Source organism: Xyrauchen texanus, chromosome 45 (genome assembly GCF_025860055.1).
Source record: "Xyrauchen texanus isolate HMW12.3.18 chromosome 45, RBS_HiC_50CHRs, whole genome shotgun sequence".
NCBI lineage: Eukaryota > Metazoa > Chordata > Actinopteri > Cypriniformes > Catostomidae > Xyrauchen > Xyrauchen texanus.
This window is the reverse complement of record NC_068320.1, coordinates 715,156-735,155: the sequence shown is the minus strand read 5'-3', so window position 1 is coordinate 735,155 and position 20,000 is coordinate 715,156. Positions and strand designations below refer to the sequence as shown.

Below are 20,000 nucleotides of genomic sequence, written 5' to 3'. Positions count from 1 at the left end.
CAAAAGTCTACATTTTGTGTAATATGCTCGGTGAATAACTGTAAGACCGAGGCGTGCACAAGCGGAAGATCCATTTATTCTGTCAACAGCCTCATCCCATATTTCATTAGATATTTCAGTTCCCAGGTCCTTTACCCACTCTCCCCTAACTCTGTCAATAACGTTTTAATTTGAGAACATGATCAACTGATATAGTGCTGTAATTTGACCTTTAAGGTCAATAGGAGTCTGTAAAATTGCACTGAAACTGGTGGCAAGTCAGGAAAGGTTGAGCTCTGAGCTTGAATAAAATGTTGGACTTGAAAATAACAAAATAGGTTGACTGTGACAATTGAAATTTCTCTGAGAGGTCACCAAAACTGGCAGAAGTGTTATCTATATAACAATCTCTACATCTGGCCAAGCCTACCCTCTGCCACCGTGCATATGTGTGATCTATTGTGGTTATTACAGAGAGGGCTTAACGTAGAAAAGTGGGCAAGTTTGTTCACTTGTCTAAATTGTGATCATATCTTGAGGGTAGATTGCACAACTGGTCTTGTAGAGTATTCAGAGGGAGAAAAAGTTAACTTCATTGTTATTAGAGCAGAGAAAGATGTAGAAATACAAGCTTCTGCCTTACACAAATCAATCTCCAGCGAGTGATACAACAAGCAATGTTTGAAAGTTTAACCCATAAAATTAGGCAGGGCTAAGCCTTAACATACTGTTAATCTAATTACAAAGTAATCAATTACTGTAATTTAATTAGTTTTAGTACATTAATGTATTCTATTTCAAATTCTTGTAATCAGATTACAGTTGCTGGCTGTCAATTAAGTGAACTACTTTGAATTACTTTACTGGGTAACACATTACTAAAATAATATTATCTAGAACACCTTTTAAACAGACATTGTTACTACTTGAATGTACTCGTATCAGTTACTCGTACTCAGAAATATTAAATGATGAGACCAATACAGAGTACTCATTTATTATCTTACAGTCGTTTAATTGATAATAAGTCTTTCTTTTTTCTTCTATAGCCTGGAGAATATAACACTGAATACAGTGATACAAATATAAATGAAAAAAAGCACATTAAAATCAGAAACAGTAAAAATAATTTTAACTATGAGGATTCAGTGCATTTAAAACAAAGCAGGCTCAGCCTTTACAGCTTTAGAATTGTCTATCCAGATCTGCTTTATTTTATTCTCAAAAACAATGCATATAGGATTTTGGTTACTAAATTTGCTTCTGTAAATATGAATTCTGTTCAATTTCATATAGTCGTGTAGCTGTTCTCTGAGACATTCGCAGGAAGTGTCCAAATTGCCGTCTCTCTCTTCAACTCCCGAATGCAAATGTTGAACATACAATGATGTGATATGATCATGTGATGAAATGTGTGTTTGTGCAGTGCGAGAGGAAGAATGCAGGAAGCTCATAAGGAGGAACACTGAACTGAAGAAAGAGTGTGAACATCTGAGTGAACAGGACCAGAGACTCTGCAAATCTCTCTCTGTAAGAAACTGCTTTCAAATCTTACAATGCATCAAGTCCATCACTGCCAATCAGAACATATTTCATGTTAAAGGGGTCATGTTGTGCATATTATTATTATTTTCCTTGAGGTTTACTTGCAATGTAGTGTTTTACACAAAAAACATCATTTTACATTTATTACTCAGTTTCTGTCTACTTTAAAACTTCAGTGTTAAATGTCCCCATTTATGTGAAGCACGCAATCAAAATACTAAAGTTGTTTGACTGAAATAAAAATAGAAAACTAAACAAAGAAGGCAAACTGTTGCTCCGCAATAATTATATAATTTGGCACACAAGATTTGGTGATAAAATAATGCCATATAAAGCTGAGAACAGGGAAAATAGTTCAGACTAACACAAGCTGCAAAAAATGAAGGGTTTATGAATCTGTATCAAGCTGTAGGTAGTTATAAAAGAAGGTTGATCCAGGGGTTCCAATCTGTCGTTCGCTGGGTGGCGATCACCTTCGATCGTTTCATGTTTGACTGGGGAGAGGTTCCCCTTTGATTGTTTCCCTTCTTAATGGGTGTCTCTATGCATTCATTTTGGCCAAAATACAGACATCCTGGCTGGTTTATTATAAAATAAAATTGGCTGACTATACAATTCCTTACATATCAAACAAATACAGACAGAAACAGTAGTATTACATTTGTTAATCACCAGCATTACTGTGCATCCAATATAGTTGTCGCTGCTCCATCTTCCATCATATAAGTTTCTTTGCAAAGCCTGATCTTGGTTCGCAAAAGAATACACAGAGGGATGTGCTGAACCAAGAGATAATCACCTATAGACTTGTTCAGAATGTTTTTACACATCCAGGAACACAACAATGTCTGGGGACCAAACATGACATCAAATCTTTACACTGGATAAAAGAAAACATCTCTGTTGTAACCTCCATTCCCATCTGTCACTCACTCTACATTGTGTCGATGTAGTGACACTAGGGGTTGTTCTTGGGAGCCCCAAACACTTCCAATCTTTGAGAAAAGGCCAATGAGATTTGAAGAGTGGAATTGGCGTGCCACTCCCCCAGACATACGGGTATAAAAGGAGATGGAACGTGGCCACTCATTCAGGTTTTGTGCTGAGGAGCCGAGACAAGGTCCCGGCCATTTCAGCGGATAGTACAGCGTTGTGGCAAGAGGGACACAATGCCTCTTTTTCTCCATCAGGGAACAAAAGTTATAACACTAACCGAGACATTCCCCTTCTGTCACTCACTCGACGTTGTGTCGAAAAACACCACAACAGCTGAACGTGTTACGTGAACTGCCGATGCAGGAGCAAGCAAGCTGCTTCATGCGTAATAGCAGGTGCATCAGTCTGCACATAACCTCATAACCACAAGACATCATGTAGTTCCCCACACCCCTGAGGGGGGAAGCAACGTAACTAGCATGGGAGCAGTCTGTGCCAGCCGTAGCCTTTTCTCTATATGTTTTCTCTCCACAGAGAATTAGATTCGGCTGGGGCCATCTAACGCTATTATACACATCGGGGAAGGTGTTCATTTCCTTTCCTATTCTTTCAGGGGGAAAAGACCCTACGGAGACCACATCCTGCCCAAAGGGGAGGTAACATGTGGCAATATGATACATGGGATCATTTGCCGCACATGGAAGAGGCGCGGTGGTAGGTCCTGCCTCAAAGGGGAGGACAACTCTTCAAACACAGCGACTGGGGCAGAGAAAGGGAGATGTGGGTCTGCCCAAGTGAGATGTGGGTCTGCCAACAGGGAGACCGTACCGTGGAAAATACATCACAGAGGGTTACCGGTGTAGTCAGCACCTGTTGAGCACCTATCCCAGTACAGGGCATATAGTACCCATAGTGGGTCTGGCTGCGAACTCCTCCTCCGAATTTGTGAGCCACAGGGCTAAGGAGGAAAGCATCCAGGGTTCATTGGTTCGTGAACTCGCATGGAAAAGAATCACATGCCTTTGCCTCATGGAGGGGAAATGCATTGTACACAAGCGGTATACCCAGCCCGCTGTCCCGTTACCTTAACTGTTCATACCTGAAAATGCATGGCTCAACCCAGAGACCAAAAAGTCTTGAAGGTGTTGGGAGTTTTCCAGCCCACTGCCCTGCAGATGTCTGTTAGAGAGGTGCCACTGGCCAGTGTCCACGAGGATCCCAGACTTCTCGTAGAGTGAGCTCTTATTCCCAAAGGGTGGGCACGGCCTGGCCTGGCCTGGTATGCCAGCACGATGGCGTTCATTATCCAGTGGGCAAGCTTCTGTTTGGAGACAGCGTTCCCTTTCCGCTGTCCGCCAAAGCAGACAAGGAGCTCTGCGTGGAATCCAAATAGGTGCGCAAAGCACTCACCGGACACAGCAACGATCAGCTTCGCTTGCAGGCTCACCAACTGACCCCTAAAGGGGTTGTGGGATCCTTGGGCACATAGTCCAGTTGGGGTCTCAGGATCACATGAGAATCTACCGGACTGAACTCCAGGCAAGTGTCGCTGAGAGAAAATGCTTGCAGGTCCCCAACCCTCTTGATACATGTGAGCGCAATCAGGAGGGCCGTCTTTAAGGAGAGGACTTTCAGCTCGACTGACTCTAGAGGCTCAAACGGGGCTCTCCGAAGGCCCAGGAGGACCATGGAGAGATCCCATGAGGGGAAGAGGCGTGGCCTATGAGGATTCAGCCTCTGGTGCCTTTTGAGGAACCTGATGACCTAGTCACGCTTCCTCAAAGACTTACCGTCCACCGCATTGGGGTGCACCGCTATAGTGGCCACATACACCTTCAAGGTGCAGGAGGACAGCCGCCTCTAATATTAAATGTGCGTTCAAATGTTGGATGATGACTAAGCACTGACGATGACATATGGGATGTTCAGATCGATTGCTTTGTTTTCCTTTTGAACTGACACAGCATCTGATAAAACAGCGCTTCTGCACGAAATGCTGAAAAACCAGAGAGATGCAGCGCAATGTTCAAAGACGTCTGTCTAGTGTATGTGTTCGTAGTGAACGGTTGGAGGTCTCTGGCCGTTTTGTCTTGCTCTCTTATTTGGCACATAAAACACTGTGTAACCTCCAGCATTACACTGGTTTTAGATACTGTACAACATTAAGTTTACATAGAACCATCTATTTCTTTACTCACTTTACTTTTTTACTTAAGATTTGAGAATATGAACTGGCTAAATATTTAGACTTGATCATTTTATGAATTTTTGTTACATCTAGATATGTTCTTTGTGCTAAACAATAGCGAGCTAAAAATAGCCTCTTGTGGAAAGTAAGAGAGAATATCGAATTTAAAAATCAAATCAGCAAACTTTTCACTTATCTGGAATAATGTCTTTAAAATTTTCAAGGCCCTTTCAAACCTAACTTGTATTTTCACCTTGATTTCTCGCCACAATGAAAATTGTAAATAGAAATGTTCAATTAGGCCTTTCAAATCGATTAAATGTATACACGCTGTGCAAATTAACGAAATGAATTGCAGTTAATCACATACCAATATTTACTGAGAAAATTCATTTAGAATAATTCATATCAATATAAATATAATATATAGGCCCATTCAATATTACAATACAGATCATTCAAATACATTATATCATATTGCATCATAAAGCATTTAGACAATATAAAAATGGCTTTAAAGGTAAACATTTTTATTTCCAAATTATTGAACAAAACCCTATTATTGGCCTACTTCCCTCGGCTCCACTTTTAATTGTTGGTCTATATACCTGTGTTTTGCAAACTTTTTAAGTAGTCTCCTCTGTGAATGTAAGAGGAAGGACCATCTGAAGCACCACTCACTGTACAAGAGTAAAATTGAGTGTTGATCAGAGCCACCTATTGTAAATAGTTGAATGTGCTAGCTGCAAGTATTCGTCCAATTTTGATTGGAAATTTGTCCTTCAATCATGTTGCAGAGCTAAAAGTGGTTTACAAACAGTGTTTCATATTGACTTTAAATCGTATGTTTTTGCATTCAACAGAAGTGTATGGAGCATAAGGAGTGTCTGTTGGGTCAACAGCGAAACACTCAAGCTTCTCTGGAGCATATCAAAACTTTAATCCGACTCATCCAGCGAGATCACATGATCCAAGTGACAATGACGGCCACCACCACCAGAGCGTCGCTGCTCTCACTGCCCTGGATCAAAGCCACCGGCAGCAGCACCAGCACCACAGAGCCTCACGCGGGGCCCTCTGCAGTACTTCACAAAAACATACTGCAGCCACACAGCAACAACTGATAACTGCCACGACAGCAGCTCGCTAAACACATTCATACAGAGACACGGACAGTGATATCTAACTAACGTGTTTTTTCTGCTTAGTGTAATGTTACGATAAAAAAAAAAAAATTTAAAATGAAATTATGAGCATCACTTGATTCATAAGTATTTTTTAAAGCAACACACGCAGTGCTCACAAGATTTTTTTTACTGATTTTTTTATTTATTTATTTTTCTTGGCCTTAATGTATTTACAACTAAATTACGATGCCGTTGCAAATATATCAAATAAGTATTCTACATAGCTAGAGACTTTGTTTTTATGCTTTGTGTTTTTTACTGGGGTTTTGATGTGTGTGGGGGTGGGATAAATGTTGACATATAGTGATTAGAGAACATACGAGTATTTGTAGTTGAAGTGACATATGAAACGGAGAGCACTGTACATTGAGATTTCCAAATAGATCGTTCAGATTTTTGCCATATTAATTCAGGTGAAAGACAAAAAAATTGTTTCATTGTGTGTGTGTACTTACAACAAAAAATATGTTTCTCAGTATTATTAGAGACAAAAGAACAAAGTATTTAAGATAATGACAGAATTCAGTCTTTTTAGTGAAGAATTTAGTACTTTCATTCCGATGCCTGTTAATAAATTCAAAAAGTATTGGACAGAGGGATCGTTGTCCACATTTGATCTTTGTTCATTTCATTTTGGCTGTCCCGACAACAACAAAAACAACGAAAAAGGCCACGTACGTTCTTTGAGTGCCTGATCCCGTCATCCAAAAATGTTCATCTTGTTTCTTGAGGATGCCAAAAACCCTAAACATATTTGTACCATTATAATCTTTTCATCTCATATTTCTTCACTGTCTGTGATTTTCACAACTCACTTTTTAAGTGATTCTTATCAGAAATTCCTTCTGGAATGACCTATACAGCATGATAGATGTACCCTGCGAAGGCATCATTAGCACAGGTGAGAACGCAGCCATGTGAGCTGATCCAGAAAGCATTTGTTTAGACTAAGTCTCTCAGTCTCTATGTGACGTCATGGTGGCGCCTGGATCTGTCTAGCCGGAAGAGAGAGAATGCAGATTTGAAATATCTTCTTTAAACTCATTAGTCAACGTTTAGAAGTACACTAGCATATCGATGATCGTAGATATGGACGAGAAGCAGCAGAACTGTCATTTTGATTTCACAGTGTCTTTAAGATGGCACTGCATGACTTGATGTTGTGTTTTGTGACATGATGGTTAATCTGTGACGTTATATTCACATACAGAGGGAGTTTGAACGGAAGGTTGGAGTATTGATATAGAGCGCTGATTAAAACTGACTGGAGCTATCTGAGCATTAATGGATTTTAACGCACACTATCCAGCCAATCAGAATCGAGTATTCTGATAGACCATGATATAAATAAAAATGTGTATTTGAAAAGAATAATACATTAATAAACATAAAATATGGAATCAAGTGCTGATCGTGTAATAGTTAAGTATTATAATGTATTATATCTACAGGGAACCGTTATTCATGACAGCACATACTGGATTACTAGGTGTACTATTTTACAGCATTATGAATACAACTCACACACCTTTATAATGCATTTTTGAGAAAAGTAATGTCTCATTCGGGTCCTGTATTTTCAGATTCAGAATGTAAATTGAATGCATATCATTTGTCTGTTTTATTAAGTCACTCCCGTTAGATACTGAACAGGTCCGTTACTGCAAAAATCATCTTATTTTCCAGTTGTCCCAAATATCACAACATCATTAAAACAAGATACATTTACTTGAGAAGCAGAATAGAATCATGTGATACTCATTTGGAAATAGTTTTATAGTCTTGTGTTTAAATGTGTATGTAGTTTTATTCTTGAGAACTCAAATTAGCCTTTGAACTAGTTTCATTCACATGTTCCTTCTCGAGGAAATGCATCTTGTTTTAAAGCTATTTTTACTGGAAAAACTGATGAAGAAATGCATTTTTGCAGCGATTAAAGACTGTTTGAGAGTGGCATGTGATGTAAATATCAGTCCTTTTCATTAAAAACTAGATTTGTTTTTTAAATCAAACAGAGCTCTCTTGTCCATCTCATTTCCAAACACATCACGACACGTTCACCCGCCGTTGCCCATATTCCAAAAATATACTCCGGAAGAAACTGTGCAGTGCTTATACAGATCTATTTTACTACACGCAACACAGCAATGAACAAAAAATAAATTATATTCTTTTATCAATGAACAAATGTGGGGGGAAACGATCAAAAATGACCATTTTTTATTGTTTGATAATTATGCATTTTGATTTGGCTTGCAATATGTGACTTGTTCTTTTACAATGAAGCAAATGAAAGTGGAGAAGACATCACACAGAGCTTTTATTTGTCATTCTGAAGGGACTGTCCAGTGGATGGTACATATAGAGTGTTTGTCAGACATATGCCAATGTAGTTTTTACATCATCTTTATGAACTATTAAAGCTGATTGCTGGAAGTTCACCTGTTTCACTTTTTTCTGCTCATTAGAAACTTGATTGATAAACAGTGCTGGATTCAAATGTGTACAACATGAAATGTGTGTATGTGATAGTTTATTACAGTTGCTATGGCAATCATTACTCTTACTATTCTCATTGCTGCTCATAGTGTCCCGCACCATTTGTGCCATAGACATAAATTATTAAAAAAATGACACATCTTGATCCTACCAGCACATCTGAACAACACGTTTCACTATTTCTGCCATGATCATGGAGTAATGTCATTGCCTTATAATTATCTGGTAATAACCTGAAAGTTTTATAAGGCAAAGCAACTTTTTTACATCACACATTTCATACACAATGGCAGTTCAAAGTCAAAAATGACTAAATAAGCTACATAAAAATATTTTAAAATGAGAACAAGGAAAAAGAATAAAAGGTAATAAGATACATTTTAAAAAGTAAAAATGATTCAAATGTATAAAAATGAAAACGAATACAGAAAGAATAATGAAGAGTAATCAGTAAGTGCGCAGTTACGATTCTAAATGTAACAGGAAGCCAGTGTAAGACCTGAGGACTGGAGGAACATGTGAGATGATTCTGAATTATCTGCAGGTGTCTGATGGTCTTGAAGGGAAGGCCAGTGAGGAGTCCATTGCAGTAGTCCACCCTAGAGGTGATCAATAAGTCTCGACTGGATACCAAAATTCTTGCTATATTATTTCGATTCTAGTATGCTGATTCAGTTATTGCTTTGGTGTGACTACTGAAACTAAGGTCTGACTCCAAAATGACACCAAGATTGCTGACTTGATTTTTTTGTCTATTGGAGTGAAGTTATATGTTCAGCTTGGAAATTTCTCCTTTGTTGCCAAATACAATGACCTCTGTGGAAAATAGTAATATTAAAGAATAGGAAATAACACATTTAAGTATATGAATTATGTAGTGAACAAAAAATGTAAATCTAAATTCTCATATTTGAGCTTTTTAAAATTGACCAACATTTGTGTAGGCTCCAGCTCTCATTTCACTTTCTAAACAGTATTGTAGTTCCCACTGGTAGTTTGTTATACAGACAGACAGACAGACAGACAGATAGACAGCACTCAGACGCTTCACTGCTTGTATCACTCTGCTTGTGTTCGTGGCATTCTAAACTAATATGTAAGTGCAGCACTGATGTATTAAAATCAGATAGATGTGTCTTTTCATTTTTCCCTGTGACATTAAAGATTTTAGCCAGCAGGTTTGTGACAAAAGACCATGTTTATGTTGTGCGCCAGTGGAACTGATGTTCTTCTGAGTCAGTGCTGCCAGACAGCGAGTGGTTTCTTTGAAGTAATCGCATTGTCTCTTGCTCCATGATCGCTCTGATTACTACCACACTACAACTGGGAAATACAGTTAAACTAACAGCTTCAGCATTAAGACAGCTGAGAGCCACAACAAATGAAGACATACACATACTCCAGGTGCTTACCAGAGTTTCTGCATTGGGAGCAGATGTAAACATTCAACATGGTGGAGGAGAGAATGAATCAGCTACCGCAAAATACTCAGGGAGGACTCCGCTCAGACGGCTAATTTTACACAGAGAAAATAGTAAATATCTGACCAAAATTCCATTATATTTGCAAGCTGACTAACACACAAGACTGTATCCAGCTTCTTATTTGTCAGTTTCGAATTAAGTTGGCTTGTGAGAGCCAACTTACTGAAATCCTATTTAAACTTATTATTATTCCGATTCTTATTCTTCTTCTTATTCTTCTTAGCGGTGAAATTTCGGTATCTAACTCCTCCTAGAGCTTTTAAGCTACAGGCACCAAACTCGGCACAGACCTTCAGACTAATCCCGAATAGTGTGCTATATCTTTTCTAACTGATCGGACTTACGGTTTTCCTAAAAATGACGATCAAACTCAGAAAAAACTCCCATTGACTTAACATTGCGGAATGTTCAGAAATATAAATCCCAACTGACATTTTCACACACACAGACAAAAAGGGCCTGTCAGCCCTGCATCTCTCCCTCTCTCTCTCCCTCAGAGGATTTCTTTTATCAAGCAGCCAAAAAGTAATGACCTAAAATCTTCATAGCCACATGTTAAAACATGCTAAAAACGTGCTAGCATCATGCTAACACATGCTAGCATTGACTAGTGAAATGCTAAAACAAGCTAAAAATGTGCTAGCATCATGCTAAAATCACCTAGCGAAGTGCTAAAACGTGCTAACATCATGCTAACACATGTTAGCATCGCCTAGCGAAGTGCTAAAACATGCTAAAAACGTGCTAGCATCGCCTAGCGAAGTGCAAAAACGTGCTAGCATCATGCTAACACATGCTAGCATCGCCTAGCGAAGTTTTAAAACATACTAAAAACGTGCTAGCATCATGCTAACACATGCTAGCATCGCCTAGCGAAGTGCTAAAAAATGCTAAAAACGTGCTAGCATCATGCTAACACATGCTAGCATCGCCTAGCGAAGTGCTAAAACATGCTAAAAACATGCTAGCATCATGCTAACACATGCTAGGATCGCCTACCGAAGTGCTAAAACATGCTAAAAAACGTGATAGCATCATGTTAACACATGCTAGCATCGCCTAGCGAAGTGCTAAAAAATGCTAAAAACGTGCTAGCATCTATCTGTCTATCTATCAATCTATCTATCTATCTATCTGAGGGTCAATATCTATCTATCTATCTATTTGAGGGTCAATATCTATCTATCTATCTATTTGAGTGTAAATATCTATCTCTCTCTCTCTATCTATCTATCTATCTATCTATCTGAGGATAAATATCTATCTATCTATATCTATCTCTCTATATATCTAAGAGTAAATATCTATCTATCTGAGTGTCTATCCATCTATCTATCTATCTATCTATCTATCTATCTATCTATCTATCTATCTATCTATCTATCTAGCAACTAAGTTAAACTTTTTTAACACTACACTGTAGAACTGGCTCATTAGAGTCATTCATTTGGGAATCAGACTAAACTGGTCACACTGTATGTTTCACACTGTAGATTCAAAAGAACCGGCTCATTAGAGTCATTAATTTGGGAATCAGACTACACTGGTCACACTGTATGTTTCACACTGTAGAGTCAAAAGAACCGGCTCATTAGAGTCATTAATTTGGGAACACACAAAGACAAAAAGGGCCTGTCAGCCCTGCATCTCTCCCTCTCTCTCTCCCTCATTGCATAGATATTTTGTATTGAACATAGCTCTGGATCACAGTGTCATAGAGACAAGGGGGCTGGCTCATTTTACTCAGACGACCAATCAGTCTCTCGGGATCATTGTGAAGCTATCAAGCCATGCCCTAGCAACAATTTAAAGCACCTTAGCAACAACTCCCATAGACTTCTAATGAAAGACATCAAAGGGATATCTCCGGATAGAAGTGTCATAGAAACACAAGGGTGGTCTCGTTTGACTCGGGGCAGCAAACAGCCAATCATGAATCACCTCAACACTTCCTAGCCCCTCCCTAGCAACCATTGTCGAGCACCTTAACAACCAAAATCCATAGAGGGATATCTTCCATTCTGAATGTCACAGAGGCATGGGAGTTGGTTTATATCATTCATACTGACAAGCAACCTTTGGAGTTTCATGATTGGCAGCTGTCAAGCCACTCCCTAGCAACTAAACAGAGTACCCTAGCAACCGTTTAGCAATAACTATATCTCTGCACCAGAAAATCAGAGAGACTTCTGGGTTCATTTATTTCAATCAGGATGGCAAGGAGACTTGATAAGTATCACTATTGTAACTGCCTAGCAACCAGATGGGGTTACCCTAGCAACCGAGTAACAAATCACATATCTCTGCACCAGATAATCGTAGAGACTTCTGGGTTGATTTATTTCAATCAGGATGTCAAGAAGACTTGACAAGTATCACTATGGTAACTGTCTAGCAACCACATTGGGTTACCCTAGCAACCGAGTAACAAATCACATATCTCTGGACCAGAAAATCGTAGAGACTTCTGGGTTGGTTTATTTCAATCAGGATGGCAAGGAGACTTGATAAGTATCACTATGGTAACTGCCTAGCAACCACATGGGGTTACCTTAGCAACCGAGTAACAAATCACATATCTCTGCATCAGAAAAGCGTAGAGACTTCCGGATTGACTTATTTCAATCAGGATGGCAAGGACACTTCATTAGTATCACTAAGGTAACTGCCTAGCAACCAGATGGGGTTACCCTAGCAACCGAGTAACAAATCAAATATCTCTGCAACAGAAAATCATAGAGACTTCTGGGTTGATTTCTTTCAATCAGGATGTCAATGAGACTTGATAAGTATCACTATGGTAACTGTCTAGCAACCACATTGGGTTACCCTAGCAACCGAGTAACAAATCACATATCTCTGGACCATAAAATCGTAGAGACTTCTGGGTTGGTTTATTTCAATCAGGATGTCAAGAACACTTGATAAGTATCACTATGGTGACTGCCTAATAACCAGATGGGGTTACCCTAGCAACCGAGTAACAAATCACATATCTCTGCAACAGAAAATCGTAGAGACTTCTGGGTTGATTTATTTCAATCAGGATGGCAAGAAGACTTGATAAGTATCACTATGGTAACTGCCTAGCAACCATATGGGGTTACCCTAGCAACCGAGTAACAAATCACATATCTCTGCAACAGAACAACATAAAGACTTCTGGCTTTGTTCATGGTACTCAGGGTAGCAAGGATCAATCAATCAATCTATCTATCTATCTATCTATCTATCTATCTATCTATCTATCTATCTATCTATCTATCTGTCTATCTGAGAGTCAATATCTATCTATCTATCTATCTATCTATCTATCTATCTATCTATCTATCTATCTGTCTCTCTGTCTGTCTGTTGTCTATCTCTCTATCTGAGGGTCAATGTCTATCTATCTATCGATCTATCTATCTATCTGAGGGTAAATATCTATCTATCTATCTCTCTATCTATCTGAGTGTCTGTCTATCTATCTATCTATCTATCTATCTAGCAACTAAGTTAAATTTTAAACTACTTTAAACTAATTTAAACTAATTTAAACTATAAACTACTTTAAACAAATTTAAGCTAATTTAAACTTCAAACTAATTTAAACTACAAACTAATTTATACTTCAAACTAATTTAAACTACAAACTAATTTAAACTATAAACTACTTTAAACTTTAAACTCATTTAAACTTCAAACTACTTTAAACTTCTTCAAACTTTCTGGTCCAAACTTTCACAAGCCAACTTAAAGTTTGTCTCGACGAACTTTTTTTTCTAGTTAGTGGTGCTTGCAAAGCATCACTATTGTAATCTCACATACTTATTATACTTTTTAATTAGTGGTGCTTGCAAAGCATCACTATTGTAATCTCACATACTTATTATACTTTTTATTTTTATTTTTATTATATCTCTTAACAAAACTTCGGCACCTAACTCGTCCCGCACCGTTTGGCGTAGACCCACGAATGAGGTATCAAATCGAACGGCCTATTCAGGACACGTGTGCTATGACTTTTATAAGCGATCGGGGGTACGGTATTTGCCCCAGGGGCAAAAAAGCGGCCGAAAAATCCCATAGACTTAACATTGAGACAAACTTTGACGCGTCACAGCTCCAAGCGAGGATTTCAGTAGAAACGTGTGATTTGCCACATTTGAAGAGGCTGGCAGGCTCTGTAAGAGCATACCTCAATATGGGGTAAAAGTTGCACCCCTGGGGGCAGGAGCTGCCCAAAAATGCCCCAATTGACTTATAATGGTGTAGGACGGCCCATGAAATGAAAAGGCATAGGGATTTGTATTGAATATAGCTCTGGATCACAGTGTCATAGAGACGAGGGGTGGGCTCATTTTACTCAGACAACCAATCAGTCTCTCTGGATCATTGTGAAGCTATCAAGCCACGCCCTAGCAACCATTAAGAGCACCTTAGCAACAAGTCCCATAGACTTCTATTGAAAAAGATCAAAGGGATATCTCCGGATAGAAGTGTCATAGAAACACAAGGGTGGTCTCGTTTGACTCGGGACAGCAAACAGCCAATCATGCATCACTTCAACACTTCCTAGCCCCTCCCTAGCAACCATTGTCGAGCACCTTAACAACCAAAATCCATAGAGGGATATCTTCCATTCTGAATGTCACAGAGGCATGGGAGTTGGTTTATATCATTCATACTGACAAGCAGCCTTTGGAGATTCATGATTGGCAGCTGCCAAGCCACTCCCTAGCAACTACACAGAGTACCCTAGCAACCGTTTAGCAGTAACTACATCTCTGCACCAGAAAATCAGAGAGACTTCTGGGTTGATTTATTTCAATCAGGATGGCAAGGAGACTTGATAAGTATCACTATGTTAACTGCCTAGCAACCAGATGGGGTTACCCTAGCAACCGAGTAACAAATCACATATCTCTGCATCAGAAAAGCGTAGAGACTTCCGGGTTGACTTATTTCAATCAGGATGGCAAGGACACTTCATTAGTATCACTATGGTAACTGCCTAGCAACCAGATGGGCTTACCCTAGCAACCGAGTAACAAATCACATATCTCTGCATCACAAAAACATAGAGACTTCGGGTTGACTTACTTCAATCAGGATGGCAAGGAGACTTCATTAGTATCACTATGGTAACTGCCTAGCAACCAGATGGGCTTACCCTAGCAACCGAGTAACAAATCACATATCTCTGCATCAGAAAAGCGTAGAGACTTCCGGGTTGACTTATTTCAATAAGGATGACAAGGACACTTGATTAGTATCACTATGGTATCTGCCTAGCAACCAGATGGGGTTACCCTAGCAACCGAGTAAAAAATCACATATCTCTGCATCACAAAAACATAGAGACTTCCGGGTTGACTTATTTCAATCAGGATGGCAAGGAGACTTCATTAGTATCACTATGGTAACTGCCTAGCAACCAGATGGTCTTACCCTAGCAACCGAGTAACAAATCACATATCTCTGCATCAGAAAAACGTAGAGACTTCGGGTTGACTTATTTCAATAAGGATGGCAAGGACACTTGATTAGTATCACTATGGTATCTGCCTAGCAACCAGATGGGGTTACCCTAGCAACCGAGTAAAAAATCACATATCTCTGCATCACAAAAACATAGAGACTTCCGGGTTGATTTATTTTAATCAGGATGGCCAGGAGACTTGATTAGTATCACTATGGTAACTGCCTAGCAACCAGATGGAGTTACCCTAGCAACCGAGCAACATATCACATATCTCTGCACCAGAACACACTACAGACTTCCGGGTTGACTTATTTCACTCAGGATGGAAAGGAGCCATGTATTGTATTACCTTGGTAACTGCATAGCAACCACACGGGCTTACCCTAGCAACCGAGTAACAAATCACATATTTCTGCACCAGAAAATCGTACAGACTTCTGGGTTGATTTATTTATGACCATAATTTTTGTTCTTTTCCAGTTACAACATGCTGTTTGACGAGTTTTGCCACGGCAAGCACCACTCACATTTTCTTCAGGAAATGTACCCATCTAGTTTTATTTTTATTATATCTCTTAACAAAACTTCGGCACCTAACTCGTCCCGCACCGTTTGGCGTAGACCCACGAATGAGGTATCAAATCGAACGGCCTATTGAGGACACGTGTGCTATGACTTTTATAAGCGATCGGAGTGCGGTATTTGCCCCAGGGGCAAAAAACCGGCCGAAAAATCCCATAGACTTAACATTGAGACAAACTTTGACGCGTCACAGCTCCAAGCGAGGATTTCAGTAGAAAGCGTGTGATTTGCCACATTTGAAGAGGCTGGCAGGCTCTGTAAGAGCATACCTCAATATGGGGTAAAAGTTGCACCCCTGGGGGCAGGAGCTGCCCAAAAATGCCCCAATTGACTTATAATGGTGTAGGACGGCCCATGAAATGAAAAGGCATAGGGATTTGTATTGAACATAGCTCTGGATCACAGTGTCATAGAGACGAGGGGTGGGCTCATTTTACTCAGACAACCAGTCAGTCTCTCTGGATCATTGTGAAGCTATCAAGCCACGCCCTAGCAACCATTAAGAGCACCTTAGCAACAAGTCCCATAGACTTCTATTGAAAAAGATCAAAGGGATATCTCCGGATAGAAGTGTCATAGAAACACAAGGGTGGTCTCGTTTGACTCGGGACAGCAAACAGCCAATCATGCATCACTTCAACACTTCCTAGCCCCTCCCTAGCAACCATTGTCGAGCACCTTAACAACCAAAATCCATAGAGGGATATCTTCCATTCTGAATGTCACAGAGGCATGGGAGTTGGTTTATATCATTCATACTGACAAGCAGCCTTTGGAGATTCATGATTGGCAGCTGCCAAGCCACTCCCTAGCAACTACACAGAGTACCCTAGCAACCGTTTAGCAGTAACTATATCTCTGCACCAGAAAATCAGAGAGACTTCTGGGTTGATTTATTTCAATCAGGATGGCAAGGAGACTTGATAAGTATCACTATGTTAACTGCCTAGCAACCAGATGGGGTTACCCTAGCAACCGAGTAACAAATCACATATCTCTGCATCAGAAAACGTAGAGACTTCGGGTTGACTTATTTCAATCAGGATGGCAAGGAGACTTCATTAGTATCACTATGGTAACTGCCTAGCAACCAGATGGGCTTACCCTAGCAACCGAGTAACAAATCACATATCTCTGCATCACAAAAACATAGAGACTTCCGGTTTGACTTATTTCAATCAGGATGGCAAGGACACTTGATTAGTATCACTATGGTAACTGCCTAGCAACCACATGGGGTTACCCTAGCAACCGAGTAACAAATCACATATCTCTGCATCAGAAAAACTTAGATACTTCTGGGTTGACTTATTTCAATCAGGATGGCAAGGACACTTGATTAGTATCACTATGGTAACTGCCTAGCAACCAGATGGGGTTACCCTAGCAACCGAGTAACAAATCACATATCTCTGCATCAGAAAAGCGTAGAGACTTCGGGTTGACTTATTTCAATCAGGATGGAAAGGAGACTTCATTAGTATCACTATGGTAACTGCCTAGCAACCAGATGGGCTTACCCTAGCAACAGAGTAACAAATCACATATCTCTGCATCACAAAAACATAGAGACTTCGGGTTGACTTATTTCAATCAGGATGGCAAGGACACTTGATTAGTATCACTATGGTAACTGCCTAGCAACCACATGGGGTTACCCTAGCAACCGAGTAACAAATCACATATCTCTGCATCAGAAAAACTTAGATACTTCTGGGTTGACTTATTTCAATCAGGATGGCAAGGACACTTGATTACTATCACTATGGTAACTGCCTAGCAACCACATGGGGTTACCCTAGCAACCGAGTAACAAATCACATATCTCTGCACCAGAAAATAGTACTGACTTCCGGGTTGATTTATTTCACTCAGGATCGCAAGGACACTTGATTACTATCACTATGGTAACTGCCTAGCAACCAGATGGGGTTACCCTAGCAACCGAGAAACAAATCACATATCTCGGCACCAGAAAAGAGTACAGACTTCGGGTTGATTTATTTCAACCAGGATGGCAAGGACACTTCATTAGTATCAATATGGTAACTGCCTAGCAACCAGATGGGGTTACCCTAGCAACCAAGTAACAAATCACATATCTCTGCACCAGAAAACAGTAGTGACTTCGGGTTGACTTATTTCACTCAGGATGGCAAGGACACTTCATTAGTATCACTATGGTAACTGCCTAGCAACCATATGGGGTTACCCTACCAACCAAGTAACAAATCACATATCTCTGCATCAGAAAAGCGTAGAGACTTCTGGGTTGCTTTTTTCATTCAGGATGGCAAGGACACTTGATAAGTATCACTATGGTAACTACCTAGCAACCAGATGGGGTTACCCTAGCAACCGAGTAACAAATCACATATCTCTGCACCAGAAAATAGTACTGACTTCGGGTTGATTTATTTCACTCAGGATCGCAAGGACACTTGATTACTATCACTATGGTAACTGCCTAGCAACCAGATGAGGTTACCCTAGCAACCGAGAAACAAATCACATATCTCGGCACCAGAAAAGAGTACAGACTTCGGGTTGATTTATTTCAACCAGGATGGCAAGGACACTTCATTAGTATCAATATGGTAACTGCCTAGCAACCAGATGGGGTTACCCTAGCAACCGAGTAACAAATCACATATCTCTGCACCAGAAAACAGTAGTGACTTCCGGGTTGACTTATTTCACTCAGGATGGCAAGGACACTTCATTAGTATCACTATGGTAACTGCCTAGCAACCATATGGGGTTACCCTAGCAACCAAGTAACAAATCACATATCTCTGCATCAGAAAAGCGTACAGACTTCTGGGTTGGTTTATTTCACTCAGGATGGCAAGGAGACTTCATAAGTATCACTATGGTAACTGCCTAGCAACAAGGAGGGGTTACCCTAGCAACCAAATAACAAATCACATATCTCTGGATCAGAACATCATAGAGACTTCCTGGTTGACTGATTTTACTCTGGATAGCAAGGACACTTGATAAGTATCACTATGGTAACTGCCTAGCAACCACATGGGGTTACCCTAGCAACCGAGTAACAAATCACATATCTCTGCACCACAAAACAGTACAGATTTTTGGGTTGACTTATTTCACTCAGGATGGAAAGGAGCCATGTATTGTATTACCTTGCTAACTGCATAGCAACCACATGGGCTTACCCTAGCAACCTAGTAACAAATCACATATTTCTGCACCAGAAAATTATACAGACTTCTGGGTTGATTTATTTATGACCACAATTTCTGTTCTTTTCAAGCAGGCTATTTGATCGAGTTTTGCCACGGCAAGCACCACTCACATTTTCTTCAGGAAATGTACCTATCTAGTTATTATTATTCTTCTGAGACTAAAATTACCAAGACTAACTCCTCCTAGAGCTTTTAAGCTACATGCACCAAACTTCGGCACAGACCTTCAGACTAATCCCGAATAGTGTGCTATATCTTTTCTAACTGATCGGACTTACGGTTTTCCCACAGCGGATGATCAAAAACTGGAAAAATCCCATTGACTTAACATTGCGGAATGTTCAGAAATTTAAATCCAAACTGACATTTTCACACTCACAGACAAAAAGGGCCTGTCAGCCCTGCATCTCTCACTCTCTCTCTCCCTCAGAGGATTTATTTTATCAAGCAGCCAAAAAGTAATGACCTAAAATCTTCATAGCCACACGCTAAAACATGCTAAAAGCGTCTTAGCATCATGCTTAACACATGCTAGCATTGACTAGCGAAGTGCTAAAACAAGCTAAAAATGTGATAGCATCATGCTAAAATCGCCCTAGCGAAGTGCTAAAACATGCTAAAAGCGTCTTAGCATCATGCTTAACACATGCTTAGCATCGCCTAGCGAAGTGCTAAAAATGCTAAAAACATGCTTAGCATGATGCTAACACATGCTAGCATCGCCTAGCGAAGTGCTAAAACATGCTAAAAACGTGCTAGTATCATGCTAACACATGCTAGCATCGCCTAGCGAAGTGCTAAAAAATGCTAAAAACGTGCTAGCATCAAGCTAACAAATGCTAGCATCGCCTAGCGAAGTGCTAAAACATGCTAAAAACGTGCTAGCATCATGCTAACACATGCTAGCATCGCCTATCGAAG

The 20,000-nt window shown here is 39.9% G+C and overlaps 1 protein-coding gene across 1 annotated transcript in view; it reads left to right on the top strand.

Annotated features, from left to right (window-relative positions):
* LOC127637171 (PHD finger protein 21B-like) overlaps positions 1 to 8,251 on the top strand; it is a 78,917-nt gene extending 70,666 nt beyond the window's left edge. The window contains exons 12-13 of the mRNA XM_052118100.1: positions 1,406 to 1,509; positions 5,512 to 8,251. Coding sequence (XP_051974060.1) covers positions 1,406 to 1,509; positions 5,512 to 5,772 — 365 coding nt within the window. The 3' untranslated portion in view covers positions 5,773 to 8,251. The remainder of the gene's footprint in view (positions 1 to 1,405; positions 1,510 to 5,511) is intronic.
* The last annotated feature ends 11,749 nt before the right edge of the window (positions 8,252 to 20,000 follow it).